This window comes from Notolepis coatsorum, assembly GCF_963971535.1.
Source record: "Notolepis coatsorum genome assembly, chromosome: 2".
Lineage (NCBI taxonomy): Eukaryota > Metazoa > Chordata > Actinopteri > Aulopiformes > Paralepididae > Notolepis > Notolepis coatsorum.
Genome location: NC_140166.1, coordinates 76873772 through 76895502, shown reverse-complemented (window position 1 = coordinate 76895502; position 21731 = coordinate 76873772). Strand labels below are relative to the sequence as shown.

At 43.5% G+C, this 21731-nt stretch overlaps 1 protein-coding gene across 1 annotated transcript in view; it reads right to left on the bottom strand.

Moving 5' to 3' along the window:
- Positions 1 to 21731, bottom strand: part of aldh1a3 (aldehyde dehydrogenase 1 family, member A3) — a 75939-nt gene that overhangs the window by 6850 nt on the left and 47358 nt on the right. Inside the window, exons 7-11 of the mRNA XM_084308686.1 lie at positions 20251 to 20364; positions 18085 to 18187; positions 9762 to 9946; positions 5676 to 5843; positions 481 to 638 (exon numbers count right to left, since the gene is read on the bottom strand). Of these exons, the coding sequence (XP_084164812.1) occupies positions 481 to 638; positions 5676 to 5843; positions 9762 to 9946; positions 18085 to 18187; positions 20251 to 20364 (728 nt within the window). The remainder of the gene's footprint in view (positions 1 to 480; positions 639 to 5675; positions 5844 to 9761; positions 9947 to 18084; positions 18188 to 20250; positions 20365 to 21731) is intronic.

The window sequence follows — 21731 nt, the reverse complement described above, 5'->3', positions numbered from 1 at the left end:
TTTTATATCGCGCCGATTGCTATCAAACTGTATTTGATCATCAATATAATGCATTTGGGGCTATAAATCACGTTCTGGAGAAAGCTGCAGAAAGAGATGAAAACATACTTATACTTTAGATCATATTTTAGTATGAATATGTGAATGAAAAAGTTTAACGTTCATACACCCTGAACAATACATATAGGACATTGAATGGGCCCTAATAATGGCAATTTAGCAATAGAATTTAAAAAGTTATAGCCCTGCAAAGAAGGGGAACTTATCCATAGACAAATAGAGCTGGCAACCTATGGTATATCATGAAATTAGCCTTAGGCAATCAAAGTAATAATAATAATAATAATAATAATAATAATAATAATAATAATAATAATAATAATAATAATAATAATAATAATAATAATAATAATAATAATTATAATTATAATTATAATAATAATTATTATTTTATTATCCCCAGTGTGTGCCGCGTCTTACCACACAGTGCCGGTCTCCAGAGCAGCGGAGATGGCGAGGGCACGGTCCAGGCTCCGGGTGAAGACCGCTGCCACCAGGCCGTAGGCTGAGCTGTTGGCTCTCTCTATGACCTCCTCCTGGCTCTTAAAGCTGAATATACAGAGAACAGGCCCGAAGATCTGCAGCGGGGAGAGGAGAGGAGAGAAGAGCAGCCGAGTCAAGCTTTCAAGCTTCGCACCTTGGGCATGGAATGAGCTACAGGACCATATATACTCCATATAGACTCTAGCAGGAGCACTCATTCAAGGGTACTACGACTATGCTTGCACCTCATGGTACCAAAGCACCTCAAAGGCGCTAAAAACAAAATTACAAACATCTCAAAACAAACTGGTCAGACTACTGCTTGACCTTACTCCTAGAACCCACCTCACCCCTGCCCACTTTGACAACCTAGGATGGCTTAGAGTAGACGACAGAGTACAGCAACTTGCAATGGGCCTGGTCTACAAGATACACTACACGACCAAGGTACCCATGTACATGACTAAATACTTCCCAAAGGTCAGTGAATACCACGATCACAACACCAGAGGGAGCTCCACAAATCATGTTAAACCCAGATTCGGCTCAAACAAGGGACTAAACACGTTTCGCAATTATGCCACATCAATGTGGAACGCCCTACCCAAAGCTGTAAAGGAATGTGAATCACTACTCACTTTCAAAAACACTCTCAAAAAACACCTAAGGGAGACTGCAACTCGAAACTGGCCCCTGTAAATGTCCGAACACAACCCCCGCCAACACCCCCCCCCCCCCCCCCCACTCCTACCCCCCCCCCCCCCAACCACCTCCAATGTACAGTCCCACCCCCACCTACCCAATCCAATGTACAGTTTCTACGCCTAATGTATATACTCTTTTCTTTCTGGACTCTTTTTGTATCACAAATACAGTACTGTAATTGCAAATCTGGTATGTCATAAATGTATAGATGTAGCAGTACTGTCTATCTGTATGTCATGTATGTCATATATGTTACGATGAATTGGAAATGGGGGACCCTGGTGGAAACAAGACGAAAGTCTTTCTCTGGTCTGCATCCCCTTAACAATTGTATGTATTGAGCTGTACTGCACTGTACCCATTCTGCAATCTGTTAATAAAGTTTTCATTCATTCATTCATTCATATCCACTTAGATACCCTGGTCTGTCTCTGCGAATTTAAATCTGTATTACATAACTTCCTACAAGAAGAATGTCGCTGCTTTCTGTAGTCGGGTCCCAACTGCAAAACTGCAAAACTACTGTATTATCCTGTATTTTACTTGATTTGACATTACAGTGCATGATTGATTTGTTCACAAATAGGAACAACATAATAATAATAATAATAATAATAATAATAATAATAATAATAATAATAATAATAATAATAATAATAATAATAATAATAATGATAAATAAATAAGTAAGTGCAAAACAGGACAGAACAGTGAGACAACAATAAGACAGTAAAGTGCAGTGGTAGGGGACATGGAAACAGTGCAGCACAGTTCAAGTCCAGAGGTCCAGCCCTAGCAGCTCGCCATAGAGGGGGGGAGGGGGGGGGGGGGGGGGAGCAGGGGGACACCTGACTCATTTATATTGTATATTGTATACATGCACTTTTATTATGTTCTTGTGTGATGTACCACACATTTCTATTGCTGTCTGATATATTGCAAATGTTATTGCTGTCATCTTGACCAGGTCTCCCTTGCAAAAACTTAACTTTAACTTCCTGGTTAAATAAAGGTTAAAAATTAAAATTAAAATTAAAAAGTGGCTGTTGGTGACTTTTCCGTCCTCAGGATATAACTCATTATAACATACTTAAAATGAATCACATGTTTATAACGAAAGGCTTTTATTACAGATTGATATCCTCTTTATAACATTTTAACACACAAAAATGCATTTACTGTATATATATTATTTTAAATAAAATCTTTAGGCACATACACCTCTTTTTACAATGTCCCCAAAGAAAGCTAAGTATTGTTGAATATTTACATTATTAACACTTTGCAATAGCTATGTATATGTCCCTAACAGGGTGGAACTCTCTCACGGTCGATGGCTGAACAATCCACCCATAATTATTATTATTTGAGTGCTTGAGCTCTACCAATACAAGTACCTGAAGGTTAAACATGTTATTTACCTGATATAATTCTAAAAACGCAAAAGAAACATGATTTTCCCCCCAAAGGTTAGCAAATTGAAAAGTCACCAATAGTCAGGAATGACCCAAATACCAGTTGCCTCTCTGTGCGTTCAGTAGAAAGCTATCTGGCTGCACGTTAGCCTAGCTTAGAACAATGAATGGAAGCGGACAGTGCCGGTTAGCCTAGGCATTGTCCAACTAACACCTCTCTCGAAGGCTAACCGGCACTAACAAACAAAACTAACAAGGTTTTTGTCGACTAAGACCAAACCGAATGTTTATTCTAAACGAACTAATCAACCAAGAGGGTACGAGACTGCCTTAAGAATACTAATAAAACTACACTTACTTTAAAGCTTTGATTTACATTAAGCTTTTTGCAGTTACACAGTTACACAAACTTTTGCCCTCTAAACATTTGGCTTTAGGGACTAGATTCGTCAAACAAAATTAATATAGGAGAACAATGTGTGATGTGGTGTTATGAGGTCATAACTAATTACTGATCAGATCACAAGCTTGGTATGAAGATTCGGTTAATTCATTTCACTGGGAGAACTTTGATTCATCCCTTCAGTGAAGGGATGGGAAGAAATCATTCTCTAACATCATGTCAAGCCACTGGTGAGAGAGAGCCACTGGTGTATTTCAACCAGAATTCCACAAGGTGGCAGTGTTGTATATTATAATTGCCTTCTACTACGTGCCAACTTCATTTTTATGAATGAATTGGATGTAAACAGTTTCCCATGCTTCTTTGTTTGGCTCACAAATGGGCCTCTGATATTGTAAGTTTGTAACATAACATTGCATGGATGAATTTAAATATGTTTTCTGGTGACCAGGAAAGAGGTTTGGCTGAAGGGGATGGGAATAATAAGTAGTATCAGTGTAATAAGTTATAATAATAATAATAATAATAATAATAATAATAATAATAATAATAATAATAATAATAATAATAATAATAATAATAACAATAATAATAATAATAATAATAATAATAATAATAAAAATAATAATAATAATAATAATAATAATAATAATAATAATTCATTACATTTATATAGCGCTTTTCTAGACACTCAAAGCGCTCCCCACAATGTAGGGTGGAAATTGCCTCCTTCAACCCAACCTTGGGCTATGCGGGCTCAATGGCTGCCATACACTAGCACCCATCACACTATTACTGCGATTATACGTACAAAAAATGGTCTCAAATGCTTATTGTTGTTATGACCACACTTCATTGATTACTTTGTGTGCTGTCATCGCCACAGTGTTTCTCAAACTGTGGGTCAGGACCAAAATTGGGCCGGTGGCAAGCTTCTGGTGGGTCCCCCCACATGGCGAGACTATGTTCTAATGAGTCTGGATCCCGGGTGGGATTTCACGAGGCCTGTTCAGGAAATGGCCTGTTCATTCATTTGCATTTTCTATACAGTAGGGGCCGAAGGGCTCAAACAACAGTCTGCACGTTATGACGTCATCATGCCCTTATCTACATATATTTACATGTGACCATTGATGACTGACAGGAGATCAGACAAGCTCAACTCGCCGGGACAGAGATACCTGTCTTAAAGCCTGCTTATCAACGAGGCGACACCTGCGATGATGTAATTTGTTTGGATTTGTTTGTTTAGTGAAGGTTATAGGATCATTATGAATGCGTTGCACACTTTTCTTATCTTTGAAAAAGATATACTTGCCATCGTTCGGTTAACTGATGGTGCTATAGATAACATTCAGCCACTAGATGTCGCACTAGAGCACCAGCGTGTCATTTATTTATTTATCAGGTGCATTCCACGTGGGGGAGATGGGAAGCAGGGAGGGGGGGGGGGGGGGGATGCACACAACATGTAAACAACAACATGCATTCATCAACGTTTTTTTTAACCCTTTCACTACCACACTACAGACGGTTAACCTTTCACTACCACACTACAGAAGGTTAACCTTTCACTACCACACTACAGAAGGTTAACCTTTCACTACCACACTACAGAAGGTTAACCTTTCACTACCACACTACAGAAGGTTAACCCTTCACTACCACACTACAGAAGGTTAACCTTTCACTACAAGATACACTAGATACCCATGTACATGTCGAAATACTTCCCAAAGGTCAGTGAATTCCACGACCACAACACCAGAGGGAGTGTGGTAGTGAACGGTTAACCTTCTGTAGTGTGGTAGTGAACGGTTAACTTTCTGTAGTGTGGTAGTGAACGGTTAACCTTCTGTAGTGTGGTAGTGAACGGGTTAACCATCTGTAGTGCGGTAGTGAACGGGTTAACCATCTGTAGTGTGGTAGTGAAAGAGTTAACATTATGTTGTGTGGTACCTTCTGTAGTGTGGTAGTGAAAGGGTTAAATGATAAATTCATTCAAGGTGCAGTGATGTGGAATGATATACAAAATCTAATAGAAACATGTTCCACTTTAAATATATTTAAAAGTAAGCTTAAAAAAGAACTACAGATCTTGTAGTCTATAGTATCCATTTGTGTAAAGTCTGTTTTATTTAATTTTCCAACATTATAATAGTTGTATAATGCTGTATTGTATGTATCTGTGTGTATGAGAGAGGGATATGCGCATGTGTGTTTGTGCATAATGTGGGGGGGGGGGGGGGGGGGGGGTGATTTTTTGTGTAGTTATCCTATATGGGTTTAAGAGGGGAGGTCGCTTATAAGCCCTTGGTTTTTTTTTTTTTTACCTTTCCTGCACATTTGAACTGTTCTTCTTTTACTTATTTTATTCCAGAATGTATGTTTGTAAGTGCAAATAACAATAAACAATAAACAAAATCAATACTTTGGGGGGGGGGGGGGGGGGGGGGGGGCAATACTTTACTACTTTAATTATTTATTTATTATTAATTAATTATTTAAAATCATTATTTCACATACAAATATTTGGTATGAGGTTAATCTGGAACAATCCCGTAGCAGACCCCCCCCCCCCCCGTCCGTCTCCAGCAGGTCCTCCTCACCTCCTCCTTGGCGATGCGCATGTGGTCCTTGACCCCGGAGAACACGGCCGGCTGGAGGAACAGGCCCTTCTCTCCCGCCGCTGACACTCCTCCGCACTCCAGCTTCGCCCCCTCCTCCTCCCCACTCTGCACCAGCTCCAGGATCTTATCATACTGCCGGCGGTCAATCTGCAACCAGCACACACACACACACACACACACACACATGACATGGTGCAGTCAAAGGGCTGCGAAGGAGAGCGTTTGTGTTGGCTGAAGGCTCATAGTGCAGGGTTTCCTCGAGGCCCGGTCAGTGATCCAAACAAACGGGAAGCCCCCACCTCTAAAGATATTAAATGCTCAACGACAATAACACTATGTAACAAACCATCAAATACACTCACAGCACACACATCCACACGCACACACTCACTTTAAATAAACAACTCACTGTAGCACCCACTCTACCCACTTTAGACACGTTAACACACTTTATATTATATTTATTGGTAAAGAGATTTGCACATTGCACCTTACCCTAAGTTGTACCTCATCCCATTTCTGCATTGTACTGCATATCGTATTGTAACTCAGTTACTTTTTCTCCACTCTGCATTGTATATATTGTATATATGTATATTGAACACTTTTGTTTACACTTGTTTACGTACTTTTGACTTTCTATTTTATACTTATTTTTATACTTATCTATTTTTATCTAGCACACTCTCAGGAGCAAAACAGAAAGAAGCATTTCATATAAAAAGTATTCTGTATTTTTGTACGACAACTAATAAAGAAACTTGAACATGAAACGTGAAATGAGAACGGAGACGTGTTTTCATTCCCTCGTCCAGTGGTTCTCAGCCTGGGGGTCTGGACCCCCGAGTGGGTCACGACTCACGAGATGATAAAAATGGTTAAAATGGTGCATTTCTATAACAGCTTTAGTCCAAAGTGCTTTACAATTTGTTCTTCACATTTGACCCATTCACTCACACACCGTCGGCGGAGCAGTTATAGGGCTTCGAACGGGGAGCAGCAATCGAACCGCGAACCTCCATGATTACCAGACGACTCCTCTACCTCCTGAGCCACGGTCGCCACGTAGATACATCATCATGCTTTTCATTTTCAGTCAAATGATGAATATTCTTTTTTATATATTTTTTTTTAATTATTTTTTAAACACAACATCAAATTAGCCACACAAGCATTAATTAAATGATGAATATCTGAAGTCTTAAGACGCTCCTCAATCATTAATGAAGTTAGATAGCCTGAAAGGGGTAAATGAAAGTCATTATTCGGGGTGAAAGGTCACCACTCTGTACGCGGCATACGCCTGACTATGCCGGCGGGTCGCGAAGAAGCATCCCTCTGTTTATATGAGTCGAGAACCAAAGCGGTTCCTGTTGAATATTAGACTGTTGATAAGGACTGATATACAGTAGGACACCGGGTGAATATGAGGGGGGCGACAGTGGCTCAGGAGGTATAGCAGTCATTTGGTAATCCGGAGGTTCCCAGGTTTGATTCCTGCTCCTCCCCGGGCAGCGTGTCGAAGTGTCCATGAACACACACACACACACACACACACACACACACACACACACACACACACACACACACACACACACACACACAGGGCCGCCTGGGAGAAATGCGAGGCCCTGTGCGAGATTTAACGCGAGACCCCCCCCCCCCCCCAAAGGTAAAAAAAATAAAAAAAAAATAAAAAATTATATATATATATATATATATATATATATATATATATTTTTTTTTTATACAGTCAACATATTCTTAAATAATAGCGCTGCCCGAGGCGGGGCATGATACAGTCAACATATAGCAAAAGAGAGAGCGAGAGAGAGCTCCCGTTCTACAGTCAATATACAGTGTACAGAGAGAGAGAGAGAGAGAGAGAGAGACACATTGGAAAGAAATTGAAATGCTATTTGGCCCTAAACAGAGAGTACACAGTGGCAGAATACCTGAGCACTGTGACTGAAGATCCTTGAGCACAGCCTAGCCATCGAGAAAGGCCGCCATAGGCAGACTGTGTGTGTTAGAAAGAGAGAGAGAGAGAGAGAGAGAACATGTGTGTTTGTCATGTGTGTGTGTGTTAGAGAGAGACTATAGCATGTATGAGAGATTCAAAAGGACAAAGATCAACACTTAAATCCAACAAGAAGAGGGTCAACAGAGAAACCAAAGCAGCAAGGAGCCAATGGCCGACATCAGCTAAATAGGCTAGCCAGGTACTGTGACACCAGGCCACGTGACACACAGCTTTGGCCAACGGCCCAACGCTACCCAAGCTACACAAACGACCATTCACACACAGCACATGTCGTATCTCCAAATGTTGTGAAGTAGCATATGTTTTGCCTGGAAAAAAACATCGTTATTAACAAAACATTCGGGAGGGGAAGGAAGGAAGAGTGGGGTAATGTCATGACATTTTCATTAATCTTACGTTACCTGCACGAGGAACGCAGGGCGAAAGGCCGCAACACAGGTCTCCACGTTGACGAAAGGCCTCTCGCTGTCGGGACAAAGCTATGGCCAGAGCCTTGTCATGGTGCAGGCCCGACTACATCTTCTGTCAAAGATGATGTCGTAGTCAGAGTGCCAGGGCCTGCTATTCTCAAGGCTAACTGATAGCATCAAACGAACGTTCCCAGCTGACGCTAAACAGCTAACTGGCTAACAGTTAGCTCAATCAGGCACCTGGCTGTATGTAGTAGCCGCATAGCATGCTTCTGCGTTAGCTAACAGCTAACAAGCTATGCGGCTACTGTCTACATACAGCCAGGTGCTCTCACCAGGCACACACAGTTAGCTACTAGTAGTACTATATATTAGCTAGTCGACCAGTTTGGCTCCAGAGAGAGAGAAAGATAGATAGGTCAGGTCCACGGCGGGTATATAATCATAGGTTGACTCACCATAACGCAGTATCAATGAATGCGGCGCGGCCGGCGCCAATGGTAAAGTTGGAAGGAGACTTGGCCCACGGTGTAATTTCTTCTTCTTCTTCTTCTTCTTCTTCGAGTACTTTCCGGCAGACTGGACACCTTTCGGCGTATTGCTGCCTAACAGATTTATCTGCTCACAAGTTCTCTTCTCCTTCTTTTGAAAAGACATCCACTCGCCTCGCCTCGCTCCTCTGGATAGGTTAGCTAACGCTAGTTAGCCGTTAGCTAAGCTAGCTACTAGCCGACATCATCATGGCTATCCCGACTGAACCACACGTTAGCACTCAATATTATAACGTAGCTAAAGCTAACTAGCTGTCCCTGTCTTTAGCCGGGATGGCTAGCCTGACTGAACTGTCTAACATGCAACAACTTTCATCTTCAGTCCATCTGCCGAACGATGTCCTCTTCACCTTGGCTGGCATAAACTCCAATGCTGCACGCGCGGAATAGTCAGACGCTACCTTACCTGTAACCCCTCCCCTCATTGAAACCAATGCCTGCTGCAGAGCACCAGAGCTCCAATAGTGACCCAGGTGCAGACCCAGGAACAAGTCATTCTACAAACGTGTCTAATGTGAAATATATAAGCATATAAGCAAAACTAGATTTTAGGTCTGTGATGAAAAAGGGCCTCGCGGGAAGGGGGGCCTCGCAAAAAAATAAAAAATAAAATAAAAAATAAAATAAAAAAAAATAATAAAAAAAATTAATAATTTTTTTTTTTTTTTTTTTGCGAGGCCCCCCTTCCCGCGAGGCCCTGTGCGACCGCACTGCTCGCACACCCCCTGAGGCGGCCCTGCACACACACACACACACACATAACTGTATATTGTATAGTATATTATATAGTAGTGTATATAGGACTCATTACCTTTCATTCGTAAGCTTAGCATTGTATAGTATTTTATCTTAGTACCTTTTATCATGTCTAACTATTACCTATTCTATTTCATGCTATTATTATTTGTATTTTATTGCACAATCAAGGCGGGCATGGCCACCGTCATTTCACTACATGTTTAGTTTAGTTTAGTTTAGTTTATTCGGATCCCCATGTCTTGTGTATGTGACGAACAAATCTATTGAATCTTGAATCTTGAAAGGGTTAAACCTCATGTACCTGAGGACCGTGCGTCGTCCGGGGATCCAGTGGGTCTCCTATGACGATGCTCTTGGCGCTCTCGACGCTGTGACGTACGAACTCCTCGTAGATGCTCTCCTCCACGAAGACGCGCGCCGCGGCCGTGCAGCACTGGCCCTGGTTATAGAACGCCCCCTTCTGGGTCTCCTCCACCGCCAGCCGCACTGTGGCAGAGGAGCAAGGTCAAGAGGTCAACACACACACTCACTCACTCACTCACTCACTCACTCACTCACTCACACGCACACGCACACACACACACACACACACACACACACACACACACACACACACACACACACACACACACACACACACACACACACACACACACACACACACTCTTGTCCGCCTTTAAATCCAGGTTAAAACCTACCTGTTTGCGTCTATATTAATCCCAGCCGAAGAGTGCGTCGCGTTTCTCTGATTGGCCATGACGCCCATGTGACCGCGGCAGCCTGAGAGAGCGGCAGTGCGGAAATAGGCTGCATCCTCCACGTCAAGAAAGACAGACAGGCATTCTCTGCGACAAACCCTAACCTTAACCAACTCCGAAATAATGCCTAACCTTAACCCTAACCTTAACCAACTCCGAAAGAATGCCTAAACTTAACCAGCGAAAGAATGCACGTTTATAGCGAGAGATGATAAACGTAAAAAAGAAAAAGAAAAAAAATTGAAGTGATTCAAACTTGTGACCAACCGCACCACAGGCTCCACAGCACGGCAGCGTACCAGTTGAGCTAAGCGTAGATGGAAATACAGCAGGGATTACGGCTACATAATGCCGCAAGCTCTGCCGCTCCGCTCCGGCATGCCACTCCGTGTCGCGGCCAATCAGGGAAAACGCGGAAGCACTCGGCAGCACTCTTCGGCTGGGATTAAATAATAGGCTACCTGTTTACCCAGTCCTTTTCACTTTTAAACTGGGCTTTTCTTGTTCTTATATTTGTTGTATCTTGTCTTTACTTTATGTTTTACATGTTTTACTATGTTTTATTATAGGGCCATTTATATGTACAGCACTTTGGTGCAACTACAGTTGTTTTAAATGTGCTTTAGAAATAAAAACGTACTTACTTACTTACATACTCTAACAGGGACAGTTGTCAGAGATTAGTCGTAATAGCCTGTTGTTTGCCTACCAAAATGGCTGATGATGCACTGGATTACTACATGAACAGAGTTAGGGTATGGCCTGGTAGTTAGAGCCCGTCAGCCAGTCTGGCCACCCCAGTGGAGGTGGGTCACCAGGGACAGTGGAGGTGGGTCACCAGGGACAGTGGAGGTGGGTCACCAGGGACAGTGTAGGTGGGTCACCAGGGACAGTGGAGGTGGGTCACCAGGGACAGTGTAGGTGAGTCACCAGGGACAGTGGAGGTGGGTCACCAGGGACAGTGGAGGTGAGTCACCAGGGACAGTGTAGGTGAGTCACCAGGGACAGTGGAGGTGAGTCACCAGGGACAGTGTAGGTGGGTCACCAGGGACAGTGGAGGTGGGTCACCAGGGACAGTGGAGGTGGGTCACCAGGGACAGTGGAGGTGGGTCACCAGGGACAGTGTAGGTGAGTCACCAGGAACAGTGGAGGTGAGTCACCAGGGACAGTGGAGGTGGGTCACCAGGGACAGTGTAGGTGGGTCACCAGGGACAGTGGAGGTGGGTCACCAGGGACAGTGTAGGTGGGTCACCAGGGACAGTGGAGGTGGGTCACCAGGGACAGTGGAGGTGAGTCACCAGGGACAGTGTAGGTGGGTCACCAGGAACAGTGGAGGTGGGTCACCAGGGACAGTGGAGGTGGGTCACCAGGGACAGTGTAGGTGGGTCACCAGGGACAGTGGAGGTGGGTCACCAGGGACAGTGTAGGTGGGTCACCAGGAACAGTGGAGGTGGGTCACCAGGGACAGTGGAGGTGGGTCACCAGGGACAGTGTAGGTGGGTCACCAGGGACAGTGGAGGTGGGTCACCAGGGACAGTGGAGGTGGGTCACCAGGGACAGTGGAGGTGAGTCACCAGGGACAGTGGAGGTGAGTCACCAGGGACAGTGTAGGTGAGTCACCAGGGACAGTGGAGGTGAGTCACCAGGGACAGTGTAGGTGGGTCACCAGGGACAGTGGAGGTGGGTCACCAGGGACAGTGGAGGTGAGTCACCAGGGACAGTGTAGGTGGGTCACCAGGGACAGTGGAGGTGGGTCACCAGGGACAGTGGAGGTGGGTCACCAGGGACAGTGTAGGTGAGTCACCAGGAACAGTGGAGGTGAGTCACCAGGGACAGTGGAGGTGGGTCACCAGGGACAGTGTAGGTGGGTCACCAGGGACAGTGGAGGTGGGTCACCAGGGACAGTGGAGGTGAGTCACCAGGGACAGTGTAGGTGGGTCACCAGGAACAGTGGAGGTGGGTCACCAGGGACAGTGGAGGTGGGTCACCAGGGACAGTGTAGGTGGGTCACCAGGGACAGTGGAGGTGGGTCACCAGGGACAGTGTAGGTGGGTCACCAGGAACAGTGGAGGTGGGTCACCAGGGACAGTGGAGGTGGGTCACCAGGGACAGTGTAGGTGGGTCACCAGGGACAGTGGAGGTGGGTCACCAGGGACAGTGGAGGTGGGTCACCAGGGACAGTGGAGGTGAGTCACCAGGGACAGTGGAGGTGAGTCACCAGGGACAGTGGAGGTGGGTCACCAGGGACAGTGGAGGTGAGTCACCAGGGACAGTGGAGGTGAGTCACCAGGGACAGTGGAGGTGGGTCACCAGGGACAGTGGAGGTGAGTCACCAGGGACAGTGGAGGTGGGTCACCAGGGACAGTGGAGGTGAAATGTCCATCTCTGGGTGAGGTCATACTGGGGGCATGAGGTTTCCAGTAAGGTTGCGGTTAGGGTTAAGATAAGAGTTAGGTTTATAAACAGTAAGGTTAAGGTTAGGGTTAAGGTTAGGGTTAAGGTAAGAGTTAGGTTCATAAACAGTAAGGTTAATGTTAGGGTTAAGGTAAGAGTTAAGTTTATAAACAGTAAGGTTAGGGTTAGGGTTAGGGTTAGGGTTAAGGTAAGAGTTAAGTTTATAAACAGTAAGGTTAGGGTTAGGGTTAGGGTTAAGGTAATAGTTAGGTTTATAAACAGTAAGGTTAAGGTTAGGGTTAAGGTAATAGTTAGGTTTATAAACAGTAAGGTTAAGGTTAGGGTTAAGGTAAGAGTTAGGTTTATAAACAGTAAGGTTAGGGTTAGGGTTAGGGTTAAGGTAATAGTTAGGTTTATAAACAGTAAGGTTAAGGTTAGGGTTAAGGTAAGAGTTAGGTTTATAAACAGTAAGGTTAATGTTAGGGTTAAGGTAAGAGTTAGGTTTATAAACAGTAAGGTTAATGTTAGGGTTAAGATAAGAGTTAGGTTTATAAACAGTAAGGTTAAGGTTAGGGTTAAGATAAAAGTTAGGTTTATAAACAGTAAGGTTAATGTTAGGGTTAAGATAAGAGTTAGGTTTATAAACAGTAAGGTTAATGTTAGGGTTAAGGTAAGAGTTAGGTTTATAAACAGTAAGGTTAAGGTTAGGGTTAAGATAAGAGTTAGGTTCATAAACAGTAAGGTTAATGTTAGGGTTAAGGTAAGAGTTAGGTTTATAAACAGTAAGGTTAGGGTTAGGGTTAAGGTAAGAGTTAGGTTTATAAACAGTACGGTTAAAGGTTAGGGTTAATGTAAGAGTTAGGTTTATAAACAGTAAGGTTAATGTTAGGGTTAATGTAAGAGTTAGGTTTATAAACAGTAAGGTTAATGTTAGGGTTAAGGTAAGAGTTAGGTTTATAAACAGTAAGGTTAAAGGTTAGGGTTAACACTTTAATCGCCGAAGACGCTGTGCAGCGTCTTTCCCCGCCATGCTTATTCTGCCGAAGACGCTGGACAGCGTCTTTGATATCAATATTTCAAAAATCTGTGATCGAAATCATATTTCTCCCCCAGAGACATTATATGTACTGGTGAGCCCCTCTCAACTCTCCAACGGTTCAAGAGCGCCATCTGGTGGCCGATCGGCCGATCGCCCAAACAGGAAGTGATGCGGATGAAGTGGTGCTCACCCATATTTCGTCCGGGCACTCGCTATCGTTAGCAGGACTCCATCTTGACACACTGGATGTCGATTGGTTGCAAATAACTCGATAAACAACATGATTTGGACGTATATACTATTATACAACCTGGAAATGGATCGGGTATTTCTACATCCCATAATAGGAATATTTCAGTTCCACGCTCATCGTCCAACGGCGCGAGGAAGATACGGTAAGATCCAGCATTATTTTTCAACGTGTTCTTTACTAACTGCTCTAATGATCATATCACCCACACTAGATGAATGATATAACGTTGCCCACGGAATTATAAACGACCCCCCGCCCATCCGGTCAACATCAGATCATACTTAGTAACTCCTAGAAGCACGTCCAGTTGACATTTTTTATCTCGCACAGATTCCTATCAAACTGTATTTGATCATCAATATAATGCATTTGGGGCTATAAATCAAGTTCTGGAGAAAGCTGCAGAAAACGATAAAAACATACTTATACTTTAGACCGTATTTTAGTATGAATATGTGAATGAAAAAGTATAACGTTGCTACACCCTGAACAATAGATATAGGACGTTGAATGGGCCATAGTAATGTCAATTTAGCAATACAATTTAAAAAGTTATAGCACTGCAAAGAAGGGGAACTTCTCCATGTTAAATAGGGCTGGCGAGGGATGGTAAATTATGAATTTAACCCCGGCGATCAAAGTGTTAATGTGGGCGGTCAGGTGGCGTAGCGGAGATTGCGCTCGTCACCAATGCAAGAGGCTGCGGTCTCGACTCCCGGAGAGTCAGCATTGCCTTGGCTTGGGCTGATCGCTATACTAACTCGTTTGGCTGAGTTAGGGGGAGGGAAGCCGTGGGTGGGGATCTGGCATTGTGGACAGCGACGCCTACAGGTCAGGTCTGGGCGCTTGCTCAGCGGAGGCAGGACTTGATGAAGGCAGCGTGACCTCCCACGCGTTACACTTCACCAATGAGAGCCCTCGCTGCCAGGTGAGAAGAGAGTCACTGGCTGTCACCGCACGTGTCTGAGGAAGCGTGCGGATACTTCAGGATTCCCTTGTACCGACCGCCTGATTACTTTTACCAACGGATTTCCAGTTCCGCGTTCACGTTCTGCGATCTGATTGGCCACCGACATTTCTGGTCGCGCCAATCGTGTGACGCCTGTTTCTATCACTGGTTAAGCTTAGGCACTCTTTCGAAGTTGGTTAAGGTTAGAGTTTGTCTTAGAGCAGGGCGATAGAACACCAGCCCTGATTCCAAACTCTAACCTTAACCAACTTCGAAAGAGTCGCCTAAGCTTAACCAGTGATAAACTAGGCGTTAGGTAGTTTGCAGGCTGTTCGAGGCGGAAATGGGCGCACATGTCACATGACCAGAAACGTCAGTGGCCAATCAGATCGCACCAGAAACGTCAGTGGCCAATCAGATCGCAGAACGCGAACGCGGAACTGGAAATCCGTTGGTAAAAAACTAGACGCGTACCGACCAGTAGGAGAACATGCACACAACAAACAGGTAGGGGAGGGGGGGAATTGGCACAACGACTAAATTGGGATGGGGAGAAAGAGAGGGTAAAAAAAAAAGAAAAAAAATTAGGGTTAATGTAAGAGTTAGATTTATACGGTTAGGGTTAAGGTAAGAGCTAGGTTCATAAACAGTAAGGTTAAGATAAGAGTGAAAACACAGAGTGCTATCGATGCTCATCCTGAGGTTCGGTCTGGCAACTCTCCCTATCAAGGTGTCCTTGAGCAAGGCACTGACTGAACCGCTTCATGTACCAGAGGTGCTGAATATAACTGACTCTGCACTCTGACCCCTCTGGTCAAATGTATGCATGTATACGTGTCTCAGAGGTGTAATATACCTGTTATATTATGTGAAGGAAGAATAAAAATACATTGCTCAAGATTAAAAAATAAATAATAATAATAATAATAATAATGATGATAACGAATAATGACTTGAAATAAATTACAAATAATGACATGAAAGAAAACACACGCACGCACACGCACGCAGACACACACACGCGCACGCAGACACACACACACACACGCACACGCACGCACACACACACACACACACACACACACACACACACACACACACACACACACACACACACACACACACACACACACACACACACACACACACACACACACACACACACACACACTAGACCAGAATTGATCCTTATCATAAATGTCCAGGGTTGTTATAGTTTTGTATTTCTCCTAAAATGGTTTTCTAGTTTCAGTTGAGTTTTTGTTAACAAAATATATATATATATATGAATGAATGATTTTATTTCGGTCTTCTTTTACAAAGCATAGTAGTAGAACATTTAAAAACTAAAGAAAATTACCGAAAAGGTGTAATGCTGAAGCTTATAATTGCCTACCGTTTTTACATTACATTATTTACACAAAGAAAATACAAAAAAGAAACATAATTCAGTACATCATTTAGCAAAAACAAAAGGTTACAAAAGTTTCATAGTTTTATGTACAAAACGTATACACATTTATTTATTCGTTTTTTATATATATCTTTTATTTATTTGTTTTGGTCATGATTTGAATACATTACATTATTAATATAACAGAAAAACAATATATATTTTTAGATTTAGTTTTAGATCGTGTTTATTATAATATGGGTGGTATTTATCAGGTTAAGATTACATGATGTACCAATACCTCCCCATGCTCGCCGTGCTGACAATGTGACCACGTTGACACACTTTTTTCTAAAGTATTTTTTTCTTAATTATTTTTATTTAGTTAACAAAAAAGGACATACCTAGTTTTAATCTTTTGTTTACTTTTAGTTAAATATAATAACTTTTTAATTGTTTTTATTCTGATTCCTTTATTGTCACTTATTTCAGTACTTTACAGCAATAACAGTGAAAATCTATTTATTGTGGTCCCTCGACCATAGCAGCTTCTATCTTAATAATAAGATAGATTCTTAATAATAAAATAAGATAAAAATACAATACATTTAGCATAGAATAAAATAAGATGACTAAATATAAAGATGACTATATACAGTTCTAAAAGTGTGCAGTGCAGATCAGGATGTAGATATTATACTATATACATTTTAATTAAATAACAAAGATGGCTATGTACAGTTCCAAAAAAAAAGTATGTGTGTAATGACTCATGAGTAATGTGCAAACACATTTCACATTGTGTTTTAATAAACATGATTCCACATTTGCTTACATGACCTCACGTGTGTAATTGTCATGGTATGAGACAAAGCAAATAATCCACACACTAATAAAGATCAATTTCCTTGTCAATAATATTCCAAAATAAATTATAATTCAAGCGTCCTACTGGACGTTCTATCAAGTACTGAAGCCTATCCTATAGAACTGTATAGGAATTTAAACAATCTAATCCTAGGCTTTTTGACTATAGGGTGTCTGCCAATTACATTAAAGGACTGACCACAGTTCAGTACAGTTCTCTCAATAGTATTCATTTTCACTGTATTAAGTATCACATTGTTCACTAACTTCACTTCAACATAATGTCACAAGATCACATTTCCTCCACATGAATTATGCTACATCTCTCTCTCTCTCTCTCCTTCTCTCTACCTCTCTCTCTCACACACACTCTCCTTCTCTCTCTGTCTCTCTCTTCTCTCTCTCCTTCTCTCTACCCCTCTCTCTCTCACACACACTCTCCTTCTCTCTCTGTCTCTCTCTCTCTCTCTCCTTCTCTCTACCTCTCTCTCTCACACACACACACTCTCCTTCTCTCTCTCCCACTCTCTTTATCTCTCTCTCTCTCTCTCTCTCCTCTCTCTCACTCTCTCCTTCTCTCTATCTCTCTCTCTCACACGCACGCACGCACGCACGCACGCACGCACACACACACACACACACACACACACACACACACACACACACACACACACACACACACACACACACACACACACACACACACACACACACACACACACACACACACACACACACACACACACACACACACACACACACACACACACACACACACACACACACACACACAGTGTCTCTTTTGTTGGCCCTGCAGACCGCTGCAAGGCCCACAGCTCCAGAGAGAGACAGAGAGACAGAGAGACAGAGAGACAGAGAGACAGAGAGACAGAGAGACAGAGAGACAGAGAGACAGAGAGCCAGAGAGCCAGAGAGACAGAGAGACAGAGAGACAGAGAGACATCACTTACGGTCTGCGTCAGCCAGCACGATGCAGGGGTTCTTGCCCCCCAGCTCCAGAGACACTCTCTTCAGGTTGCTCTTTGCCGCCGCCTCTTGGATCAGCTGGCCGACCTGCACACAACACAATGCGCCGCGAGCCGCCGTCACAAGAGGGAAGTCGTTCATCAAGGTGTCATCATCATAAGGTGTCGTTTGCGTATCGCTCGTAAAAAAAAAAAGGGTCTGCGTCATGGGGGGGGGGGGGGGGTGGGGGCGGGGTGATTGGAGATAAAATAAAGATTCTCTCCTCTCTCTCTCTAGCTCTCGTTCTCTCTCTCTTTCTCTCCTTCTCTCTCTCTCTATCTATCTCTCTTTCTCTCCTCTCTCTCTCTCTAGCTCTCTTCTCTCTTCTCTCTCTCTTGCTCTCCTTCTCTCTCTCTCTTTTTTTTTGATCCACTTTTTCTCCCATTTTCTATATTTTTCTCCCATCCCAATTTTCGTATCATCCAATTCAACCCTCCCCTGTCACGAACGCTGTTTCTTGCCTCCCACAAGCCGGCTGCAATGTGGACTAAGTCATACATAGCACAAGTCCCCTCCGGTACTTGAGGTAACAGCAGTCGCATCTTTTCACCTGCGCAGCTCGATCTCTCAGTGGCGAGGAGTAAAGCGTGGGAGGCTCATGCTGCCCCCCACACTTCCTGATTCTACTGCGCAGGCGCACCAACCGACCTGTAGGAGTCGCTGTCCACAACACCCGATCCCCACCCATCAGTTTCCCACCCCCTAATACGGCCAATGTGTATTAGTATGAACGACCAGCTAAACTGAAAGCAATGTGGAGCGCTGGGCTCGAACAGGCGAGCCCAGCGTCTCCGCATTCGTGGCGAGCGCCTTGCCCACTACTCTCTCCATCTCTCTCTTTCTCTCCTCTCTCACTCTAGCTCTCATCCTCTCTCTCTCTAGCTCTCATCCTCTTTCTCTCTTTCTCTCCTCTCTCTCTCTCTCTCTCTCTCTCTCTCTCTCTCTCTCTCTCTCTCTCTCTCTCTCTCTTTCTCTCCTCTCTCTCTAGCTCTCCTTCTCTCTATCTTTCTCTCCTCTCTCTCTCTCTCTCTCTCTAGCTCTCGTTCTCTCTCTCTCTACCTCTCTCTCCTTCTCTCTACCTCTCTCTCACACACACACACACACACACACACACACACACACACACACACACACACACACACACACACACACACACACACACACACACACACACACACACTCTCCTTCTCTCTCTCTCTCACTCTCTCTTTCTCTCTCTTTCTCTCTCTCACTCACACACTCTCCTCTCTCTCACTCTCTCTTTCTCTCTATTTATATCTCTCTCACACACTCTCCTCTCTCTCACTCTCTCTTTCTCTCTCTTTATATCTCTCTCACACACTCTCCTCTCTCTCACTCTCTCCTTCTCTCTTTCTCTCTCTGTGTGTCATGGGGGGGGGGGGGGTGGACAGTTGTGATTGGAGGATCAAGAGGAGAGGGGGCGGGGCTTGCAATAGGTAAATTGGCAGCAAAAGGTTTTTTTTAACGTCGGAAAGACTGAATGAGCACAGGTCAGATGTCACAGGTCACAGGTCAGCCACCCAGACCTGACATTGACATTTAAAGGGAAAATGTACCTGCATTTGGCTGCTGGTCGCGCCTTCATTTGAAGCCATGGAAGTCATACTGTTTATCACTGTGTCACATGTCACAGTGTAGATAGAAACACATGACGCATGTCACATGTAAAAAATAATAATTATAATAATAATAATAACTAACCTTACTGTCATGCACTTGTCCTAATATACTAACCTACACTGTAGCACTCAACACTTCCCAATTGCACAGCCCTGGCCTATTCCTATTCCTATTTTATCTTTATTGTACTATATTATATTGTGCTATATTTAGTTTATATCCCATTTAATAGTATTCAACCTCTTTATTTACAGTTGTACAGCCCTGGCCTATATTTTATTTTTATTTTTATTTCATAATTATATTATATTCTATTGTGCTCAACTTAGTTCATATTTAATTTTATCTTACTCCACCTCTTTATTGTATTATCTGTCTGTTAATGTCTGTCCCGCTAATGTCGCACCGAAAACGACCAAAGCAAATTCCTTGTATGTGAAAACTACTTGGCAAATAAAGAATAAAGATACCTCGGTGGAGCCGGTGAATGCCACTTTGTCGATGCCCATGTGGTTGGCGATGGCTGCCCCGGCGGAGGGGCCAAATCCTGGCACGATGTTCACCACGCCGGGAGGAAAGCCGGCCTGATACAACGACCACACAGCGGGGATGTTAGTGATTAGCTTCTATAGCTTGAAACAATCAACTCCCAAAAAACATGATTAAAGAGAGGCAGCCTGCTCACGTAAGACCCTGGCTTTTCTACAGGAAACAAAAGACTAACTAAACAAAACAAAAGTATGTAACTATTAAAACAAACTAACAAACAAACAAACCACATTTCCCCAATTTAACTATTAAAAACATCCCGGCTTATCGGTGATGAATCACACCTGCTTCTGGGCTCACATGTCAGCCATTTTTAAGACTGAATCATTCTAATTCCTGTCAAGATCAATAGGAAACACTACAATATCTATATCACAAGGGCTGCAATATGGACATTATATGAAATAGCAATCAGTGAGTGGAATAGATAGAGAATATTGTACATAATAGCTATGGTGATATTTACCATCAGAGGGAAATGCTATGGGGCATAAACACCTAAAAGGAACACGGCTGCTCAAAGGGTTGGAAACCTCATCAGAAGGAACCTTAGATTTAAAAGCTGAAAACTAGACTTTAAAAGAATCACATCACAATCGCAATATATGGCACAGTAATTACAATATGATGTTTTTTGTCCACACTGTGTGGCCTTGCTGGGTGTGCAGCAGATAGCTGTAGTGTAGTTTCTTACACCTGCTTCTCAACCGTGTGAAAGACTCCATGCTAAACCCACTACCTAAACCCACTACCTAAGCCCACTACCTAATCCCACTACCTAAACCCACTACCTAAGCCCACTACCTAAGCCCACTACCTAAGCCCACTACCTAAGCCCACTACCTAATCCCACTACCTAAATCCACTACCTAAACCCACTACCTAAATCCACTACCTAATCCCACTACCTAAGTCCACTACCTAATCCCACTACCTAAGCCCACTACCTAAGCCCACTACCTAATCCCACTACCTAAGCCCACTACCTAAGCCCACTACCTAAGCCCACTACCTAAATCCACTACCTAAGCCCACTACCTAAGCCCTAAACCCACTACCTAAACCCACTACCTAAGCCCACTACCTAAGCCCACTACCTAAGCCCACTACCTAAGCCCACTACCTAAGCCCACTACCTAAGCCCACTACCTAAACCCACTACCTAAGCCCACTACCTAATCCCACTACCTAAATCCACTACCTAAACCCACTACCTAAATCCACTACCTAATCCCACTACCTAAGCCCACTACCTAATCCCACTACCTAAGCCCACTACCTAAGCCCACTACCTAATCCCACTACCTAAGCCCACTACCTAAGCCCACTACCTAAGCCCACTACCTAAGCCCACTACCTAAGCCCACTACCTAAGCCCACTACCTAAATCCACTACCTAAGC